This window comes from Sitophilus oryzae, unplaced genomic scaffold, assembly GCF_002938485.1.
Source record: "Sitophilus oryzae breed Bouriz unplaced genomic scaffold, Soryzae_2.0 scaffold_1000_pilon_pilon, whole genome shotgun sequence".
Classification (NCBI taxonomy): domain Eukaryota; kingdom Metazoa; phylum Arthropoda; class Insecta; order Coleoptera; family Curculionidae; genus Sitophilus; species Sitophilus oryzae.
In genome coordinates this window covers 805,381-828,924 of record NW_022145617.1, presented here as the reverse complement: position 1 = coordinate 828,924, position 23,544 = coordinate 805,381, and the positions used below count along the sequence as shown (strand labels likewise).

Here is a 23,544-nt window from a genome sequence, read left to right as displayed (position 1 = left end):
ATAAGTTAGACGGATGCACGCGTGAGAAGATTGTGGGTTTGGCAAAATACGATTTAGCATTTTGACCGCCACAGGGACGGATCTAAAAATCTGGCAAAGAAAATTATTTTTAAAAGCTTGCAATAAATACTTCTGCCTAGGAAATCGCAATTTATAAACAGATATACCGGTGCGCCTCGAAACCCCTATAACTTTTTATTTTTTCAGATAAAAACCAGCTTTGGTATGTTGGTATATAACATAAATTAGGATTGAGTGACGTATTCAATTGTTTTTAATCACTTCCTGTTTCACCGGAAATTACTACAACTTTTGATTTTTAAACGGCACTCTCTGTATTAGTAGTGGGAACTATCGAATGAATACTATCGAAACATTCGATAGTTGCAATTCATTCGAATAATTCGATAGCTAGTAAAAAAACATTCGTTGAAAACTATTCGAATAAAAATTATCGAATAGATGCGTCATCTGTCTTGGAATATTGTATTCTAGTAATTCGGCAGCAAAAACCATTCATTTATAAAATTCATTCATTATTCGTCAAGATCGATTATAATAAAATATTAACTGGATTTTAGTTGTCGCCCGGCAACGTAGGTTTCTTTCCGAGAAACCCGACAGCGGTCGGTGGCAATGCTAGAAAGAAGCCGGCATCTTTGATTTTTTGCGGAGTCATATAAAGATAAGGACACATTATTTTTTTTATTGATCTGCTAGTATTTACACAGAAAATACATTATGAAGAGCGCTGTTGCCATATATTGGTATTAGTTGATATTAGCAAAGAATATTATTGTTTGGCTTTAGTTAGTTAGGGATAGTATGTTTATATATTTTGCATTTTTTTTATTAATATTCTGTTGTTAGGTTAGGTTAGATAATAAAATATTTTGGATGTAGGAAAATGATTTTTAATGTTTTTAAACAAAGACTGGTTTAATAAAAATAATAATAATAGTAATAATTTGTTATACCTATTAACAACAAAATTTAAAATAATTTAATATAAACATTTTTTTACGTAGTAGCAAAATATAAACAACAAATTAGATGTCAAAATTATTTATATTAGATCATATTTAAAAATAATATAGTCTTTAAATTTTTTGGCATCGTTGGTTTATTAAATAATAATAATTACAGAGCTAATTTGTTATATTAACAACAAACTTTAAAATCATGAAATATAAACATTTATTAATTTTCTAAGCATGCAGTGTAATGGAAGGAAAATATAAATGAAAAATTAGAAATCAAAATTATTTATATTAGGTACTTTATATTATTATTTAAAATTAATATTTACTTTTACTGGCATTTACTTTAAAAAATAAATGAAATATTTCTTCGCAAAAAACTACATGTAAGAGAATTAACATAAACAAAATACAAACATCGTTAACTTTTTTTTTAAATTGGCACGTGTAAAACTTCAAGTTCATCTCATCTCTCTTAAAAATTGCTACTTCTCAAAATTTCCCATTAAAAAATAGACCATATATACCATATAAAATAAAATAATTGAAAGATCGGGCTACGGAAAATCACACAAATTATCGGAAAATTTTGACACCTGCACACGCACACAATCGTCAATTAAAAAAACTACTATTTTAGTATTTTAAATATTTTAATAAACGCAAAAATAGCACAGTATTTATAAGGTGAAGTTATAAAAATTTGGAAGAACTAATAATGCACTGACGCACACAAAAATCAAACGAATACTAAATTTCATTTTTCATTTATCAAAAGCATTCGATAGTCGTGGCTCAAAGATAACCATTTAGTCGCACGGCGAGGTTGTCACATATACTTTAGTATACAAATGAATGAATGATTTTATTCGAATAAACCATTCGATAGTTGAAATCATTCATTCAGTAACCATTCGATAGTCTAATTCATTCGATAGTTCCCATCGCTACTCTGTATACTTCTACTTTATTCGATAGAAAATGAGACTCTGAATAAAATCACAAATCATATGTCAACTTTTGACATTTTCGCATTTGGTTTATTTGGAATTGTAACATGCGGTTCATAACGACAATTTGATTCACAATTTGACGACAATATGCTTTTTCCAAATATGCTAATGAGCCACCTTTGTTCCATTTGAGAAAGTTGAGATAGGATTAAAAATACGATTTGGGCATATTTTAGTCGTTCAGGACAAGACACGAAAAATATTAGATGATCAAAACTATTTTTCCAAGGCTCCTTGATTAAAAATTAGTGTTTTTAACACAGTCATATCCATAGACTCAATAAAATATTATTTTTTTAGCGAAAATGTCAAAAGTTAGCAAATGTCATTCTATTCAGAGTGTCATTTTCTATGGAATAAAGTAAAAAAAATACTGAGGGTGTCATTTAAAAATCAAAAATTGTAGTTATTTCCGGTGAAACAGCAAGTGACCGAAAACAATACAATGCAATAAAACAATACGTCAAATTGAATACGTCAGTGAATCCTAATTTATATCACTAACATACCGAATTTGTTTTTTATCTGAAAAAATAGAAAGTTATAGGGGTGATCCACTTTTGAGAAACACCCGGTATACCGCAATAACAACTTACAAAACTTTTACCATTATCCTTTTAATACTAAAATCATTGTTTAGTAACCTATCTCCGATTTCTAACAAATTGTCTTATTTTGTTATAGCTCTGTTTGCTGTAATTCAGAACAAATCTGAGTTTTATTGAAACAGTCCTGAAGTCACGACAGCTGCCAAGGTAAGCCTATTCTGTATTTTTCACGCGGTTAAATATAATATTTGCTATAAATATAGTTTGGTTTTCATCAATTAAACTTTTAGTTACGTAATCGAGGGCGCGATTTTTAAATTCATTGTCGCCAACCATGGCCATATACCTATATTGACGCTGTGCCGGTCAAGCTTAATCACGTGACTACAAGTTTATTTGGTATGAAATGTAGGTATACATATTTCATTAATCTCGTAAAAAAATGTATTTACAATTATTAGCTTATTACGAAGCTTTACTTATTAGCTAGTTACGAATTACGAAGTATTCTGAGGCATCAAAAACGACAAAAATGTCAATGATGTGGATATTAAGCAGAACCAAATGGGGGTTATTGAAACTATATCGACAGAATTAGTTTTGGAGGCCAGTTCTGTAAATATCTCCACAAAAATTGGAAAACTTCTTGTCTTTATTGTTCAGGCAAAATGAACAAAAGTAGAACTAGCTTTACTTTAACTGAAAGTATGAGTATACAGATCATTTTCAATGAAAATTTGCTATCATGTTCATTATATTCATTCAGTAATACTGAACCACTCACACTGCATTTTTATCACACTGTTTTTACTAACCTGTCCAATCTCCTATCAGGACGATTCCAATGCTTCTGGAATTATAACGGGGAGCGTGGGCCCCTACAGCTGTCCAACCTCGTCCAACGTAAATTCTATTGTCCCCTCCAACAGCGAAATTATATCCAATATCGCACCATGAATTATTTTGCTGAAAATACATATAAGAATATCATTCATATAGTACCCTAAATTCTCAAAAAATAATCCTAAATAATTCAGATGCTATATGAATGTATTTTGTGCCAAATACACGTGGGTATTTAAGTACAGTGCTGTCAAGAATCGCAGTGAAATGAAGTGTTGTTAAGTATAGAGTTATGGTTTTAGGTAAAGTGATAAAACGACACTCTAACCTTATTATATCGATCTGCTATCTATCGGAGCCCCGTTTACTAATGTTAGGTAAGTTTTTTACTTTTAATATGATTTTCTAAGTCGTTTTTAAAGGTAATTGCTTGATATTTGCGGCTAATTATCGATTGCTGCTGGTGGCTCTCTCATTATTCTTTAAATTTTCAGAGTTAAAAAACTCGGTTATTATCATTTTTTTTTAAAAATGGCAAAGAGAAAATATGTGTCTGTTATCCAGATTTACCACCCCTTAAAATACTTTCACTTATTTCTGGGACACCCTGTATAATCAATGTATAAGAAAGGGCGGTGTCTCTGTTGAGAATATTTTTTCAATACAGTTAAATAGCCGGGGCACATAGCGCTTTAGCTTTATACAGGGTGTCCCAGAAATAAGTGCAAGTATTTAACTGGTAGTATAGTTCAACCCCAAAAACACGCAAAATTTGAAAATTCGAAATTTTTTAAAGAATTTTTTGGAAATTTTTTTATTTTTAATTTAAAAAACATAATTTCTTGATAATATTACAACATAGATATTAAGCAAAATAAAAACACTAAATCACCACAATACACCAAAACACTTTTACTTTTACACTGGACGCGCGTTTCGCTAACCATGTTAGCATCATCAGCAGATGATTAACTGACTGATTAAACTGACTGAGTTCAGTTTATAATCATCTGCTGATGACACTAACATGGTTAGAATGATTAACTGACTGATTAAACTGACTGAGTTCAGTTTATAATCATCTGCTGATGATGCTAACATGGTTAGCGAAACGCGCGTCCAGTTTAAAAGTAAAAGTGTTTTGGTGTATTGTGGTTATTTAGTGTTTTTATTTTGCTGTGTAACACCAAAGGTTCCAACCCTCAACTGTAACATAGATATTAGATTAAATTTACAAGAAAGAAAATCCAGAAAAGATCCAGTGGCTCTCAAAATTTTAGCAAAAACACTTTTTTTAAATTTTCAAAGCAAAATAACTCCGTTATTTTGGACTTATTTGAAAAACGGTGAAGAGAAAATATGTTTCTTTTATCGAGATCTACCACCCCGTAAAATTCTTACACTTATTTCTGGGACACTCTGTATATGTTGTTTATTATGGAATTTAGGACATTTTACAAATAAAACATGAAAAGCCGAGTTTTTGACACTTATTTACTTTAAGACTTCATATAATATGTTACTGCAAGGCTCTGGATCGCAAGACACTTTCTATTGGGGAAAGCAAGTCTAGAACCGGAATTCCTTCAACAGAGCCTTAAAAAACCTTCATATTCCTTCAACTTCAAATCCTAATCGAAAATCGACAACTATGAAACTATAAACCCTTCCCGGACACAAACGGTACATTGTGAAACAGGAAATTGTAGAGAGAAACAAGGCCCTATAACATAGGATACAACATTTTAATGAACAGTGCTTTCCATAAAATCAATAAAATGAAAAATATACGAAATAATATACGTGTACTGATTTCTTTCGAAAATCGACAACTATAAAACTATGAACCCTTCCCGGGGACACACCGTACATTGTGAGACAGGAAATTGTAGAGAGAAACAAGCCCTATAACATAGGATACAACATTTTAATGAACAGTGCTTTCCATAAAATCAATAAAATGAAAAATATACGAAATAATATACATGTACTGATTTCTTTCGAAAATCCACAACTATGAAACTATGATCCCTTCCCCGACACAAACGGTATATTGTGAGACAGGAAATTGTAGACAGAAACAAGCCCTATAACATAGGATACAACATTTTAATGAACAGTGCTTTCCATAAAATCAATAAAATGAAAAATATACGAAATAATATACATGTACTGATTTCTTTCGAAAATCGACAACTATGAAACTATGATCCCTTCCCTGACACAAACGATACATTGTGAGACAGGAAATTGTAGAGAGAAACAAGCCCTATAACATAGGATACAACATTTTAATGAACAGTGCTTTCCAAAAAATTCCAGATCTTGTAAAAATCGGTAAATTTCTTGTATTTTACCTATTTGATATTTAGGAGAAAATTTTTAAAAACTTATTTCCGGTTATTTTTGGACAGCGATATATTTAAATAAACTTATTATTAAAATAATAATACGATCAAAAATACTGTGATAGACACTCGACAGCAGTATTATAAAGTATGTTTCAAAAAATTCATTGCTTATTATGACTGCCTGAACCGAGAATAATTAATCATACAAGTCGCCATGATCTGCTGACTTATTAGATATATTTTCCGTTTATATATTTTTTTCAACATTAAGAACTTTGGTTTAGTTATGGTATGTGTGGAATAAGATGTGTTAAAGATAAAAATGTATCTGTTAATTTTTTGTTTGTGTTAATCTTTCTACAATTGCGGACTTTTTGACAGTAACATTGCTTCAAACTGAGGCATTCTTAATTAAACACCGTTAAAGTGAAAAAATAGATGTAGGAAAACTTCTACTATATTTTAACAATTTTTATTGTGCAAAACTACCAAAAACCTTCATATTGTGTTCTTTTTGTAAAAAAATTCTTCAGTCCTTCATTCGGCGAAATTTGACTGTAAAATTCTTCATATTGAAGGAAATCCTTCAATTCGGAGGGATAAGGGACTGGGTGCAGATATAGGAAGGGGAGAAGCACAGTAGACCTTATTGTCACTTTAAAGGTTGCAGTGCTTCCGGCATGCATATAGGAGGCTCCTCAATAGTGAAACTTTTTTTTAATTTAAGGCTGTATTCCGTTGCAAAACCAGGCAAACCGAACCGGTAAAGAGCGGTACCTGAAAAATATCGGTTTGATACGGAACGGTTTGGTAAAATAATGGAAATGCCAAATGATGGCGTTTTCTAAATTTCAATACCTTTATTATAAAACTTATCTTTTATGCATTTTTAATGTACCTATTCTCTGCTTTTACGTTTGCTTCTTCTTTTCAATTTAGTTTAATATTGAAAAGTACTTTATTAATGAACTGTTAAACTCGTTAGACAGATCAAGTGAAGATTTGCAGGTCCAATATTAAAACAGATCAATAATAAATAAACAAATCTAATGAATATTTATATTTTTATAGCTTACAAAAACATTCACGATTACTTGTTGTCTTGTTTTTCATATTTCCTTTAAATGTTCCTGACTAAGAAACAATGGCTGCATGATAAGTTTAAATGGTTCTAAAAATAATTCTATTTAGTTAATGAAATTTATTTACCTTTACCTGCCTCCATTGCTTTTGGAATACAAAATATTACTACAAATTTTATGAGAATTAAATGAGAATTACACTCGAACTTCCAATATTTGCTTGATTTCTGTCACATAAATGACATTGATTGACAAACAAACCCAGAAAAACCAGCCTTCTCGCGCTGCGCTGGTTAGTTTGGTGACAGTTTGGTGACAGTCCTTGGGTGACAGTTACAACCGAATTTTTCAGGAACCGTGTTCCGTAATAAGAAAACTTTCAGGAAACCGATTGAAACGGAACATAAAACCATAACCAAGGTAAGCAATGGAATACACCCAGGGGCGGGAAAGTGAAATAGCAAAAGCGGTTCCACCGTTTCCATAGAAATTTAAAATAAAATAATTCCAGCCTCAGGCGCTAGGTGGTAGTGCAATTAATTTTTTGGTTAAGAAGTTGCTACTAGTTACTGCCAGATGGCGTTAAATCAGAATTTTTTTGTAGTTTCCATAGTTTCCAACGGCCATTGTCATACTATTGTCAAATTCTCAAAAAATATTGTCGTTGTCATAGCGCCAATCATAATATTATCAACTGATTATCAAAACGTTTTTCAAACTATAATTTGTTATATGTGTTTTAATTAGACAATTCCTTTTGTTTGTGGCCTTAAAAATATAATGTAAGTCTTTTATTTTTTTCATCATTTAAGTACCTATCTTATATTTACTCCATTTACAAAATTTTGGCCGTATTACGTTTGTCTTGTTTTATTGGAATAAACGATGTTTAAATATTTGACTTATAAATGAAAATTTTAAATAATAAATAATATTTACACATATTTGGCTTTAATTTTATTTAATAATTGTATAAATTATACTGTTAAATCTTATTTTTTACATATCACAACGATACTTGTTATTAGTATTGTTGAATTTGTCTAAAAAATAAGATAATCAAATTTAATTATTTTAGAGTAAAATTCAATAAATACGCTCATTTAAAAAGCCCGCGCTTCGATCCATTTAAAACAAGCCCTACTCAATAGATGGCGCCACTTCTGTAGGACCATTTTCAGTATGGCAGAGTCCATTCTTTTTCTAGCTAGGTATATTCTTTGAATACACCCTAAATTTCGACAACCTGTCACTTACTTGATGATACTTTTGCATCCATTGCATGTCATTTATACATTCCTCTTTTGTTGAACAAGCTGCAGGTATATAACTGTGGTGTATGACGACGTAAGGAACTGGTAGAGTTAAGTTTTCAACATCTGTGGGTGGTTTGGCACCCCATTCGTCCCTCGTAACTATTTCCGGGTCTGTACATACGAAGCTGTTCGCAACTGTAAACAAAAATGACAGGATTAGTAATTATTTATTTATTTATATTATTCGCACCAAAAAATGTTTCATTTTTTCTGAGGTAAATTTATGTTTATTGTATGTTTATTTATTGTAACATTGTAATTTAATAGGTATATAAATAAACATTATTATTATTATTATTATTATTTTTAGTTTGCGTATACAGGGTTCGGCAATAGTGCTACAGGCATATGTAGCTTCTAGAATAAAAAATTTGGGGATTGTGCTAACCTAAAGTATGTATGTACTAGGCATAGACAAACAAATAAAAAGAGACTGACAAATCCCATGGTAAAGAGTGGGACCGCGTTCCCGTAGCGCAACTCAGAATAACAATTTTGAAACCAATTAGCAGGACCATGGCAGCACGTACGTCCTTATTGCTATCTTTCTTTATTATGTGTGCTTTATATGAAAAAGAAAGAGATAGGTATAAAACGTATCGTAAGACATTATCGCACATTCTGGCTGGCGGAAAATTTAAATTAGCCTTTATTAGCAGTATTCTTTCATTCTGAAACTGAAAATTTTCACTTAAACTGATTTATATATTCCCTATACCACGTAAAGGGAACGTGGTGTAGGGAATAAATCAGTTTAAGTGAAAATTTGCAGTTTCTTTCAGAACGAAAGAGTACTACTATTATAAGGGAAATTATAAAAAAAGCAAACCTTGTACGGTTTTATAAACATATTTATTTATACATAAAAATAAATAAACTTTTTATAATATAACAAAAAATAACAGTGTTTATTCCACCCACCTACCAATTTTAAATGCAGAAGAACTGACTGTTGCAGGAAACGATCGGCCAATTTTTTTAAAGGGCATTAAAGATCTAATTTTCGAAAAAACTGCCTAATTGCAATAACAACGTGAATATCCAAGCAAAGAAGACTTTACGAGAATCATGATCCTGAACCATTTTCAAGTCCAGTTTTAAATCTAAAACAAAAGTAAAATAGGTATATTAATAAAGTTTCTGGTTACTATAAACCAGCTATAAAACTACCCAAAAAATGAAAAAAATTAATTGTATTAATTTGTTATGTTAAGAGAGGTTCGAAATATTTTTGACACTACTACTTCTGCTTTTTTCTTAATAAGATGATAAATATAACTACTTACTTTTATTTTACTGGGTGTCTTTAACATATCTATCAGAGAAAGGAGGCACCAATACATATAAAAAATAGATGATACTGGCTCCTGCTGCAAATAAAATAACAAATAGTATAACCGAAAATTATAAGTAACAAAATATAAATACCTATATGGAACAAAGGAATTTGTTCCCTATCCATATTCACAAGTCAATAAAATGGAGAGTTTAGAAAAAAAGGTAAATCACCAAAAGAAAAATTAACAAATATGACGAATTGTCATGATGTTGTCAACTTGGTTGTCATGATGACGAAAACGAAAGGCGATTGTTCTAATTTCTATTTAGAAATTACGTTTTATATGGTTGCTTCTTTCTCTCTTGTTATATTAGAATGAGATAGTGGGCCCAATAGACGCAATGCGCAGATCAACATAAATAGAACGAAATTTTGCGTTCAGAGTTGCGCTACGGAAACGTTGTCCCTCTCTTTGCCATTTAATTTGCCAGTCTCTTTTTATTTGTTTGTCTATAGCTTTTTTCGTTTTCCTGTTATTACCGATTCTGAACCGTCCTAGAACTCTGCGGCGCATGCGCAAATGAAATAATGTCTTCATATTTCCTTCTGCGCATACGCATCACAGTTCTAGGACGGTTCAGAATCGGTAATAACAGGAAAACGAAAAAAGCTTATGGTACTAGGATGTATTTCAGTACTTCTATCGGGTGGCTCAAAAAGTGTGAGTTGATCGGGATGATTTTTTTTAAATGGAACACCATGTAGGTATATTATTGCATTCTTGGCTTTCTTTCAGATCACTTTACATAACCCTAAGATACAAGTAAATATATTTCGATAGTTTCAGAGATATTAATAAATAAATAAAAAATATACATATGTATATTTTTCAGCCTCTCTTGAAATAATTATTAAAAATTGAAGAACTGTCCTGAAATCAAAACTATATTAGGTACTTACTTTAGATGGTCTGTACTTACTTTGCTTTAAATATGGTAATCGTAAATCATACAGGATGTTCAAAATTCTACGCCAAACTTTCTATAATATAGAATAGCCTTTCTTCGTTTTTTAAATGGAACATCCTATACATATATTAATTTTTCAATAGATGGGGAATTAAAAAATGAAGATTTTTTGTATTTCAAAATTTTTAGCTGTTACGCAGATATTCGCTGTTTTATATTTTATGTGGAATTTTCCACAGTAAATTTTTATCAAAGCCACCCAATGATTTTTGACTCGTATTTTACCGTTGAAAGAGCCATATGAAATAATACTCCGTGTATCTGCGAAACCATTAAAAAATTTGAAATACTTTAAATACAAAAAATGTTAATCTATTATGACATTTCATGATAATATCAGGTAAGTATAAACCATCTAAAGTAAATACCTAATATAGTTTTGATTTCAGAAAAGTTCTTGTATTTGTAATAACCTTTTAAGGAAGGTTGAAAAATATATATTTTTTATTTATTTATTAATATTTCTGAAATTATCTAAATATATTTACTCATATCTTAGGATTATGTTAATGATAGAAAGAAAGCCAAAAATGCAATAATATACAGGGTGATCCATTTAAAAAAATCATCCCGATCCACTCACTTTTTTGGGTCACCCTATAGAAGTTAAAATATTTTTCTGAAATACATCTTGGTACATACTTTAGGTCTGCACTTGAACAAAATTCTCAAGTTTTTTTTTATTCTAGGAGCTACAGATGCCCGACGCATTATTGGCGGACCCTGTATATTCTGTAACCTAACTTTTAATCCATAGGGATATTTCGAAATTATTCATTTTTCCTTTCGTTATAAGCTTAAATCTACCTAAAATTCAAAATTTGAAGTTTGTGAAACTTCTAGAAGTACTTTAGAATTTTGATGATCTGTCAGTCAGTCGAAATTAAAGATTTGACATACCTATAATTGCGATAATTCATAAACTACGGTGTACAATTACTATACTAGATATATTGGCAATACAGCCAGCTATAGTATGTCCTCGTGATTAGTAAATAAAAAATCGGTAAAAAAACTTTTAAGTTAAACGGTTTTATCTTATGTGCACTGAAAACTAGAAAATAATAATAACAATTAGGCATTTTGAACTTCTAGTTCAGAAATATTTTAGTACTAGGCAGAATAGCTTTTAGGCATATTAGACTAAAATAAAAACGTGGAGCCCATTAACTATTGCTGTAATACTTTCTTCTATACTAAGTGTGGATTGCATCGACTTACTATAATCGTAACTGGAGATTTTGACAATCAATATCCAGCCGTGGCGGCTTCACCAGCGAACGCCGAGCTCATATACCAAAGTATAAAGATATGCTTTGCCATAGGTAGGATTTCAGAGGGGCCCCACGTTTTTATTTTAGTCTAATATGCCTAAAAGTATTCTGCCTAGTACTAAAATATTTTCTGAACTAGAAGTTCAAAACAACTAATTGTTATTATTATTTTCTAGTTTTCAGTGCACATAAGATAAAACCGTTTAACTTAAAAGTTTTTTACCGATTTTTTATTTTCTAGTTTTTAGTATTTAACGGAAATGCCTACCGAATATTCCTCATTCTATTTAATTCATTTAGTGCATCATTGTTACATGGTTTTTTACCTGATAATTTATTACAATCTAATTCCTCAACACATAGCCCTTCCAGAGACTTGACTCGACTTAGAGCCACGTATGCTTGCCCTTCCTCAAACAATTTTGAGCCCAAATACACTACTGCATGGTCGACTGTGCTGCCCTGCATTTTATAGACGGTGGATGCCCATGACAAAATTAAGGGTAACATCCTTCTTTCAGCCGTACCATAATTGAATTTTGCTGGAAACTGTATGGCTTTCGGGTGTATAACGTGCATGCCGTCTCTGCCAAAGTCAATCCAAACTGATGGTACATCTGTTTCGTACATTTGGGTTCGACGGAACTGAGGCCAAACCAATATAGCACCATTTACCAATCCTTTTGTAACGTCAATGTTGGACCGCAACATTACTTTTGCTCCTACAAATATTTCAAGTACTGATGGTAAGCCTCCAGTCTTATTTATATCTGTTGGTATTATATTTGCTAAATTACACTATTTGCGCTCGTGTGGCGTCAATTAGTTGGTCCCGTGCTTTAATGGTATAAATTCGAGATCCCTTATTCCGGAACAGATTTAAAACAGCAGCGTTGTGATTGTTTACTTGCTGATTAGTGGGGTATACCCTTAACGCTTTGTCTGTTGCAAACTCATCTCTTGGGTTTTTAAGTTCCCACGAGTAATGGACATTTTAACGGTCGACCCCCCAGAAGAGGGGCAAGGCTATAATATACAACAAGATGCGCCCAATCTTGAGGAGAAAATCTAATCACCTATTTTTTTTTATCTGTCCTTCTAACGTCACACAATCTTGGACACAACTGTTCTGGACACGACTACTCATGCCCTCACCTAATACGCCATTTTGTAACGACGTCCATCTTGGATTTTAAATTTTGTCATAATCACAGTATTCTACTAGTGTAGCCCTTTCATTTGATACCCATATTGAGGGGGTTGTGGAAAAATATGAAATCCGCCATTTTGTACCGGCGGCCATCTTAGATTTACAATGTTATTGATATTACTATATTGTATTGTCATCGGAACTAAAGGTGTGTACCAAATTTCAGATCAATCTGACAACAGGAAGGTACTTAAATTTCAATTTCTAATTTTGACCCAAACAAATAAATAAATACCGTACGGGTCGAGCTAAATAAAACCGTTTAATAAAAATAAAACCGTTTAAAAATAATATTCTTGCTATCCACAACGAAGTTACAGGGGTGGTCAAAAGTACCGTTAGTTGCTTCGAAAATAAAAACATTGACAAGTTAGTTTTTTGCATTCTACGCAGTACAAAAAATACCTTTTGTTTCTAAGATTTCTTTTTCATGGTGAAATACCCAGGCTTTTTCAAGAAATGAACCCGCCACAAAGACACACATTATTTAAAACTTTATTGTTTACGAAACAATTTCAATTAGTTTATTTTTATCAATTAAATAAGACAGAGTGAAAATATTATTGAAAAACATCTTATGATTCTAAATGGAGTTAAAAATAGAAACTAAATTGTTATCAAGAAAAATCTGTTATGTTATTAATATCTAAATTAAATAAATAAATGTGAAATGTTGTGAAATAAGTATGGCATGAATTATTAATTTTTGTAAATTTTTTTCAGCTGGTTTTTTTAATACCCTATTAAATTCAAAAAAATTATAATCCATTGATAATTTACACCAAAAATACTTGGAATACTCCATGTATGGAAATAACACAAAATGAGTTATCCTATGAGGTATTTTAAATTGATAGGATATGACGACACATAGAATATGACGACAGTTTTATGTAAAATACTCGAGCAATAATATAGCAGATATTAACAATACTTTTATAAGTATACAGGGTGGTCCGAACTGTATTCCGAAAACTTCGGCAGCATATTCTACAGATAAAAATTGATAAAAAAGATCGTATAAATGTATGTCCTAAAATGCTTAGTTTCGGAGATACAGGGTGTAGAAGTTTAACGTCAGTAACGTCAATATTTGGATAAAAATTGGTGTCTGGGAGTTTTTTGACATGAGAAGTTTGATTTTGATAACAATGTTTCGTACTTGTAGAGGGCGCCACCTACATATTTTTTAACTGGTTTGAAGAGTAATAACTTTTCGTCCGTACCTGTATAAAACTAGTTAGTAAAAAATATACATTTGCGACGTTTTTTAAGTAAAAAAGGTATCTTGGAAAAAATCGCTACGAATAATGGTTCTCGAGATATTTGGAATCGAAATTATCAATACCTGTCATCAATGACATAAATTAAATATGTTGACTAAATAGTTTGAAATGTTTTTGGGTCAAAAGTTCAACAGAAACTGTTTTGTCATCAGTTGTTCGAAGAAAAATTTATAATTAATTAAAAAAAAATAAAAAGTTCCCAAATTTATCATTTCAGTCAAATAACTATCTACTCAACAGGTTTATTTTTAGTCAATAATGACATGTATTGACTATTTCCGTTGTAAATATCTTGAGAACGGTTGCTCGTTGCGATTTTTACTAAGAGATATTTTGTACGTAAAAAATAACGGAAATGTATATTTTTTCACTTAGTATAGTTTTATATAGGTACGGACGAAAAGTTATTACTCTTCAAACAAGTTAAAACACATGTAGGTGGCGCCCCCTGCAAATACGAGTTATATTGACATCAAAATTAAATTTCTCATGCCAAAAAACTCCAAGACACCAATTTTAATCCAAATATTGACGCTACTTATTTGGAAAAAATCGAAATAAAATTGAAACTTCTACACCCTGTATTTCCGAAAGTAAGCATTTTAGGACATACATTTATACGATCTTTTTTACTTATTTTTATGTGCAGAATATTCTACCGAAGTTTCCGGAATATAGTTCGGACCACCCTGTATAGGATGATTCAAATGGTAGTTTTAAAACACTATAGTTTAATAGTTTTTCAAGTATTGCAACGTTGTATTTGTTTTTGCTCAATTTTTCTGCACAGTTAAAGCCCTCTAAAAGTTATAAAATCGCATATTATTGATGCTCTTTAACTGGAAGAATTTTATGATAGTATTTTTGAAATCTAATGCATAATATCAACGATAATACTAAAATACTATTTTTTTGGTACACACTGTGTCCCCACAAAAGAGTGCACGCTACAATACATATAATATAATATTCAATACCTACATATTATTAATAAAAAATAAACATGTTGAGTAGATAGTTTTATTGGACTGAAATTATATATTTGGGAACTCTTTATTTTTTTAAGCTTCGTAAAATTATGATAAAAAAGTTTCTCTTGAACTTTTGACATAAAAACATGTTATTGTTTGCTAACAACATGTTAGTCAACATGTTAGGTGGCACCCTCTACAAGTAGGAGTGATATTGACATCGAAGTAAAATTTATCATGTGAAAAAACACTGAAGACACCACTTTTAATCCAAATATCTACTATAGTTCAGAAATTTTTTGGAAAAAACCGAAATAAAAATGGAACTTTTATAAATTTATCCGAACTTTTTTACATATTTTTATTTGCAGAATATACTGCCAAAGTTTCGCAAATACAATTTGGACCACTCTGTAGATTATCTAATTGCAGTATTAACAAATTTATTGTTTGTTAAAAAATACACACAGCATTCCATTTAAAATAGAAAAACTTTAGTGCAAAAATATATTTGAATCGCTCTGTGTCGCACTATGAAAATATGCTTAAAATATGCACTAACAATGCCTGCATATTTTTTACAAATACTGGAGTAACAATTTCAAATAAAAACCCAGATATGGAGCTTTTTTCCATACTGGATCACCCTGTATAAGTATAGTTGGTAATTAAAATAGCCCAGTAGTACTATTACGTAAGAAATAGTATATAATATAGGATATTTTTTTTTAATTTCATATAATTATTAAATAATTATTAATGAAACAAACCGCAGCTAAACAAGACGTCAAAATAGAAATAAACATTTTATTGTAAAAATACATTACTGTTTTGTGTGATGTAATAATATAACGTAAGTAAAACATGTCAAGTTGCCACATTTATTTATTTATTTATTTCATGACATTGCCATCCCTTTTGACACCGTAGTTTTGTATTACAAGTTTTTGGTTTAAATGAATTGTGTTGTGATACTTTAAGCTTAAATGTTTTTGCTAGCAGAACTTGCAGTCGAACATTGTTCTTTGAACAGTACAAAATAGCTTAATAGCCATAAAAAAAACTCATCGCAACTTTATTAGAATATTTTTTTTAGTTAGGTTAGGTTGTAGATAATGGCCCTTTATTAACAAGGTGAGTTTTGTTGATGTAAATGTTACGCACAATACTCAAATTCGGGTAATGCCCGAAAAAAATACACAAAACTAGGTTTGAGCAAAAAATATTTCCCAAACCCGAAATTGTACATTTAAACGGGCATTGCGCATTACAAAATAGCAAAAACTAGTATTGTGCATTTTAAATTGTGAAAAACTAGTTTGGTGCATTTCAAAATGACCAATACTAGTTTTGCTCGCTTTCTTTAAATATGGCGGCAAAAAGTAGGGTTAGCAGTTTCTTTAGGTTTTAAAGGATTCTTATTTTGATTTTGTTGTGGGTGGAAATAAGCAATACTTGGTAAAATGAAATATAAAAATGCAAGAAAAAATGGAAGCCGAGTTCGAAATTCAAGTAAGTCGATTGATGATGGCTAAAACACAGAAACATAATCTTATGTCGAAAAACCAATACCTAACGATATTGACTGAAGTTAAGAAAGCAAATTTTCTTAAAACTGATTTAAAACCTTTGTTGAAACAATATAGAAGGATAAAGCGTTTTGATATAATAACAGTGGGTGGTGTGGAAAAATTGATCAAGAAGCGCCAAGCCTTGAAAAAATAATGTTATTTGCAACTCAAGTGCCACCATTCAAGTTCCTGTTCAAATAAATAATATAATGCAACCAATGACTAAAGAATCCAAGGACAAATAACACCCGAGAGCAAATTGTGACGATGCCATCAAACAGTGCCGTGGCACATATTTTTCTTAACCTAGCTGTTTGAAGCAATATTTATATTTTTTGATAATTGTTTTGACTACGCCTATGGTGTATCATCCTAATTAATTACGAAAAAAACGTATTAAAATGTTAACAAAAGGTACAAAACTAGTATCGACATATAGCACATATCAAGTACATATAGATATTAATTGAAATTGAAGAATAATTATCGAATTCAATAAGAAAACGCTAAAAAGTTGGAGTGGACTGTTTATTTACCTATGAAAACGTAACTCCTGGCTCTTTCTTATCGCTGCTGCTTTTACACTTGAAAGCTGAACAACTAATCACCATTATAATAAAGTTTATACAAAGTTTACTACACACAAACTATTAAAAATCGCTAAAATTGTCGCTGGTGACCAAATCATGACTCATTGTTTGCCACCAAAACAAAAAAAAAGGTCACAAATTCTGCTGCAGCCCGTATAGGGGCGTTACATGTCCTTATATTCTTTAGTCATTGAATGCAACTGTATAAATATTCATATAGGTACCTATATTATTATGCATTTATCCATTTATAAAATATTTATGAATAACGTTTTATTTTTTAAGTATTTTAATCAAACACATTCATAAACAATCCATTTTTTGTGTTAGGGCGTTATTATTCAAATAGGACAAGCAAAACTAGTATTGGACATTTTGAAATGGACCAAACTAGTTTTGCGCAATTCAAAATGCACAATACTAGTTTTGACTATTTTGTAATGCGCAATACCTGTTTAAATGTACAATTTCGGGTTTGGGAAATATTTTTTGCTCAAAACTAGCTCTGTGCATTTTTTCGGGCATTACCCGAATTCGAGTATTTTGCGTAACATAAATAATCACTGTTTATATATTTAAAAAGAAACATAAAATCTTATTCAAATAGGAATAACGGTTCTTAAAATATTTTAAAAAATGGGTTGATCTTTTTAAATTTTTATGCCCCCTAGCGGACAAACGAAGCAGTTTTGTATAGAGGTAAATTGTGTCCAATGAACTTATTTTGATTCCAAAAATACGTATAGTAGTTCTATGTCCAAGGAATATTGGGACACCCTGTAATTATGTTTGTGTCATCTTATTGACTTACCAGTAAAATAACATAGAATAACTAAAATATAACTAATCATTTTATGGGTATTCTTGTAAAAAAATAACTGTAACTATTAGTTAGTGTAGGTACTCTCGACTACCGATTGTTGTTTGACACGGTTAAACGAAAAACTGTGCAAAGATTATGATTATTTTTATTAAATAGATATTTATCACACTCGGTGAAAAAAATACTATTTCCTGTGATTCGGCTTCGAGTGGATCTCGTAAGATGATATAAAGGTAGCCATACACGTACAGTTCACAATGGAGGTAATTACGTCAATCTAGTTACACAGGATGATTCACGGCGATCGATGGTTAGACGCTTATGGAGACCTGGTGGGTTTAAACTTAGGTGAACTGTTGAGGTTTGAACTTAGCTGGGTTTGTACCGGGGTAAATCAAAACGTTGTTTTTTGCAATAAATTGAAAACACCCTGTGGAAAAAATGAGACGGGCATTTTGGATAAAAATACTTTCCTGTAATCTTAGATGTATTCCTAACATTTTATTTTTTGAATTATCCCATTATCTCTATTCTTTTATGAGCTACACATTTTTAAGTAAAGTATTGATTTCAGAGATTCATTTATTGACAAAAACAATAATTTTATAATAATTTTAATAGGTCTTCGTCGTATCGAATGAATAAGAGTAGTTATTCTTTCTTGATCTATATCTTGATAAATAACAAGCTATAGATTAAGAAAACCCTTTACAAGAGCTAAGGCTAGCATTAACGGAGCTATCTAATATGCTAGCCAAAGCTTTTGTAAAGTTTGTGGTGGAACAGGACGACGACGAACAGCTCTTTTAAGTTAATCGCACAAATGTTCGATTGGATTGAGGTCGGGACTACAAGGAGGCAGTTCCAATCTTCGTAGTCCAACCTCCAACTTGGAGGCCATCCGCAATATAACGGTGAGCATTGAGAGCTCCATTTTCAGCAAATTTGAGATTGTAAAAATATCAGTACTTTATTTAAAAATGTGTAGCTCATAAAGGAATAGAGATATTAGAATAATTAAAAAAAACGAAATGCTAGGAATATATCTTAAGATTACAGGAAAGTGTTTTTATCAAAAATGACCGTCCCATTTTTTCCACAGGGTGTTTTGAATTTATTGCTAAGAACAACTTTTGATTTACCCCGGTATAAACCCACCTAACCGCAAGATTAAACTTAGCAAGTAAAATCTAAGTGATACATATAAAGTTTGAATATTTGTCATAGTAACGATTAAACGAAACAATTATTTATTATATTTTAAATGGCTTTACTGAAGAAACCGAATCACTGAAAAAGTTATAAGTAAAATTAACAAACCAAATTGAGATTTGTCTAATATTATGTGTGAATTGACCTTTAGTATTTTCTGAAAAAAAACCTTCATCAAAAGAAAATTTTGGGTTAACCCTCTATACAGGGTGGTCCGAATTGTATTCCGGAAACTTCGACAGCATATTCTGCAGATAAAAATAAGTAAAAAAGTTCGTATAAATGTATGTCCTAAAATGCTTAGTTTCGGAGATACAGGGTGTAGAAGTTTCATTATTATTTCGATTTTTTCCAAATAATTTCTGAAGTAACGTCAGTATTTGGATGAAAATTGGTGTCTGGGAGTATTGTGACACGAGATTTGATTTTGATGTCAAAATTACTCCTATTTGGTAGGGGGCGCGACCTACATGTGTTTTAACTGTTTTGAAGAGTAATAACTTTTCGATCGTACCTGTATAAAAGCACTGACTAAAAAAATATACATTTTCATGACTTTTTATGTAAAAAATGTCTCTTGATAAAAATCGCTACGAGCAACCGTTCTCAAGATATTTAGAATGGAAATAGTCAATACATGTCATTATTGACAAAAAATAAGCACACGTTGAGTATAGTTATTTGACTGAAATAATAAATTATTATTTTTTTAAATTAATCATAAGTTTTTCTGCAAAAAAATGATGATTAAACAATTTCTTTTGAACTTTTGACACAAAAAGATTTCAAATTTATGATTTCAGTTTAATTACTATTTAGTCAACATGTTTATGTCAATGATGACAGGTATTGATTATTTCGATTCCAAATATCTCGAGAACCATTACTCGTAGCGATTTTTACCAAGAGACCTTTTTTATGTAAAAAAAGTCGCAAATGTATATTTTTTTACTCAGTAGTTTTATACAGGTACCGACGAAAAGCTATTACTCTTCAAAACAGTTAAAACACATGTAGGTGGCGCCACCTACAAATGGGAGTCATATTGACATCAAAATCAAATTTCTCATGTCAAAAAACACCCATCCCCCAATTTTCATCCAAATATTGACGTTTCTTTAGAGATTATTTGGAAAAAATCGAAATAAAAATGAAACTTCTACGCCCTGTATCTCCGAAACTAAGCATTTTAGGACGTACAGTTATACAAACTTTTTTACTTATTTTTATCTGCAGAATATGCTGCCGAAGCAAAGACATTATAAATATAGACCGAACATCTCATTCATAAATACTCGTTGGTAGTGTATCAAACATTCCAATGTGTCAAACAAGGACAGAAGAGACAGAGAAGTCTAAAATTTCCGACCCCGGCAACTAGGCGCATTTGGATTGTTCTAATGGCCAGTGGCGTCTCGTTTTTTGGAACGAATTTAATTAGTAAAGTAAAAGTAAATTAATTAGTACAATTTTTACTCCATATTAATATACTACATTAACAGTTTTTCATCAGATGAGTTTTGTTATAAGGTCTAATATAATAATATAATTAATATCCCACATATACCTATGTTGAAACGTTAGTAGGTGCTTTTCGAAAATCGCTCCTACGTCGATTTTCAATTTAAACTTTCAGTTACTTCTATATAAACTTTCAGTTACTTTTGAATATTTACAGGGTGACTCAGGCTTCCGAAACAGTTCTATATTAGGTGTGTGGTTGGTGACTTTTCTTTCAATTTTTTTTCAGAATATGGAGGCAATGGTAAAGCACATTTTAGACATTTTTGTTAACATAGGTGGCCGGAACATATTTTCAAACTAAAGTTGTAGATTTGCCATTAAATTTCCATTCCAGAAATACCTAGGGTTGCCACCTGTCCTTTTTTGAAAAGGACAGTCCTTTTTTAGAATAACTTGTCTTTTTGACTTTTTTTTTACTTAAAAAGTTATTTTTATTTTCTTATTTTCCCTGAGAAAATTACCTACAGCAAACAGAAATATTATTTTCGTCCAAATTTAATTAGAGATGTTATAAAACTTATAAATAAATATTTCTTGTTTAGAATAGGCAACATTATTTAGAACTTCCCGTTTAATCTCAAATGATAATTTAGGTTTTAGTTTTACCTTTTTTGATCTTAAAAAGAACTTTTTAAAATTAGTAATTAGTAACGATTTAGTCAGTTCGCAATCGATAGCTTCCTGTAAAGTACTGTGTAATAATTGTTTAATCTTGTATTATTAATAACTTCCTATACCTAAAATCAATATTTAATGAGAAAATTGTGTCTTTTTGAAAATATAAGACAAGATTTGACTCTCTTTCGGTCTTTTTCTTGTATTATGATGGCTCTGATACGAGGCAATTATCTTTTAGTCTCTCAATAGAAGGCATTTATCATTAAAAGTATCAAATCTGTGTGCTACAGTATGGGATTTCTGTCGCATAATAATGAATATTACGTTTATTTACAAATCCATTACTTTTAAAGGTAGCTTCATCAGACAATCAAATTTTAGTTAAATGTCCCAATCTTCATGAACTGTATTAAGCATATGTATTGCGGTTTGAATCACCCCGAGAATCACCCTGTATGTTGACAAAAATATTTTGAAAATGTGCGCTACAATGGCCCCCATCTTATGCAAAAAATTGAAATAAAAATTACAAACCAAGAACGTAATAGGTAAAAGGCTTTTTTGGAGGCCTGGGTCACTCTGTATATATAGGTATGTATAAAACTAGTAGCCTAAGAATTATTTACAATTCGTCCCATTCGAAAAAAAAGGTAAACACACCGTACAAATAACTCTAGGAAGAGGTATTTGTACGGTGGTAAAAAATTGTTTAAACGAGGCCGAAGGGGCAGATATAATAATGCAATAAAATGTAAAAAAGGGCGGGTAAACACCTTTGTTTATTTGTTGAGCTAAATTTCTTTAGAATATCGTATATAATGACCAAAATATGACGCAATTTTAAAGAAAAAAAATGTCACTTTCTGGCTTATAATAAAGTTTCAAATGCAACGTTTATATTCAAATTTGTTATGATCTACAACAGTTAAGTAGTAATTGAGACGAATTATAATTTAATTACCGGCTACTACGTTCTTGTTTTAATAGCTCAAAATTCAACAAATATAATTAGAAATTATTTTAATTGTGAGAGGCTCCCTTGTAGGACGCCTATGTACGGCGATTACGCCGCGGCGGAAACAATACCTACCTGTGAAAAGACAAATTCGGGTAATTTGAGCTTATTTTTCCCCACATTTGACACTGTCGTACCATATTGAAAATTCGCAGATTCAAAAGTACGTTAAACAAAAGCAAAAACTACTGAAAAACACTGAAAAGTTCACTTCGGACTTGATTCCGACTTCAAACACACCGTAAGCTAAAACGTATTACGCTATAACGGACCAAGGGCCGTCGCGAGGGGTGGTGGGACGGACGGCTCATTTCATTCTGGAAGACTAGCAGCAACGTTGCCAATAGTTCTAGACGTTTCAGCACATTAAACAGTAAACATGTCCATTAATAGTAACACATATATCCTCTGGTTAATAACATATTATTACGCATGCTTTTTTAAAAAATTTACTCAGTAGTTTTATACAGGTACCGACGAAAAGCTATTACTCTTCAAAACAGTTAAAACACATGTAGGTGGCGCCACCTACAAATGGGAGTCATATTGACATCAAAATCAAATTTCTCATGTCAAAAAACACCCATCCCCCAATTTTCATCCAAATATTGACGTTTCTTTAGAGATTTCTACGCCTTGTATCTCCGAAACTAAGCATTTTAGGACATACATTTATACAAACTTTTTTACTTATTTTTATCTGCAGAATATGCTGCCGAAGTTTCCGGAATACAATTCGGACCACCCTGTAGATAGGGCAGTAGGTACTAATTATTTTTGATCAAATTGACTTGAAAAATATATAAACTAGCACAAAGGGAGCATATCTCTTAATATCATTTTTCAAAAAGTTAACAAATAAGCAGTGCCGGACTTAGACATACAGGGCCCCTAGGCACTTAACATTTGTGGCCTCCCCATGTCATAGCCAATTTGGAGCTTATATATAAAAGTTGCGCGCCACTCATTGCATGGGGCCCCTAGGCTCGGGCCTTGCAGACCTAGGCAGA

At 31.2% G+C, this 23,544-nt stretch overlaps 2 protein-coding genes across 6 annotated transcripts in view; one reads left to right on the top strand and one right to left on the bottom strand.

Annotated features, from left to right (window-relative positions):
- The window catches only part of LOC115876677 (peptidoglycan-recognition protein LB-like), a 68,457-nt gene that overhangs the window by 5,978 nt on the left and 38,935 nt on the right, over nucleotides 1-23,544 (bottom strand). For 4 of the 5 annotated variants that reach the window (XM_030892667.1, XM_030892588.1, XM_030892754.1 and 1 more), the window contains 2 exons: nucleotides 8,075-8,268; nucleotides 3,357-3,507 (listed from right to left, as the gene is read on the bottom strand). In XM_030892667.1, coding sequence (XP_030748527.1) covers nucleotides 3,357-3,507; nucleotides 8,075-8,268 — 345 coding nt within the window. Of the gene's footprint in view, nucleotides 1-3,356; nucleotides 3,508-8,074; nucleotides 8,269-18,153; nucleotides 18,294-23,544 lie in introns of those variants that run through there. The other variant, XM_030892840.1, reaches the window with a different exon arrangement.
- LOC115876133 (trichoplein keratin filament-binding protein) overlaps nucleotides 1-23,544 on the top strand; it is a 127,519-nt gene that overhangs the window by 76,129 nt on the left and 27,846 nt on the right. The window contains exon 2 of the mRNA XM_030891971.1: nucleotides 2,678-2,748. The gene's annotated coding sequence lies outside the window, so the exon portion shown is untranslated. The remainder of the gene's footprint in view (nucleotides 1-2,677; nucleotides 2,749-23,544) is intronic.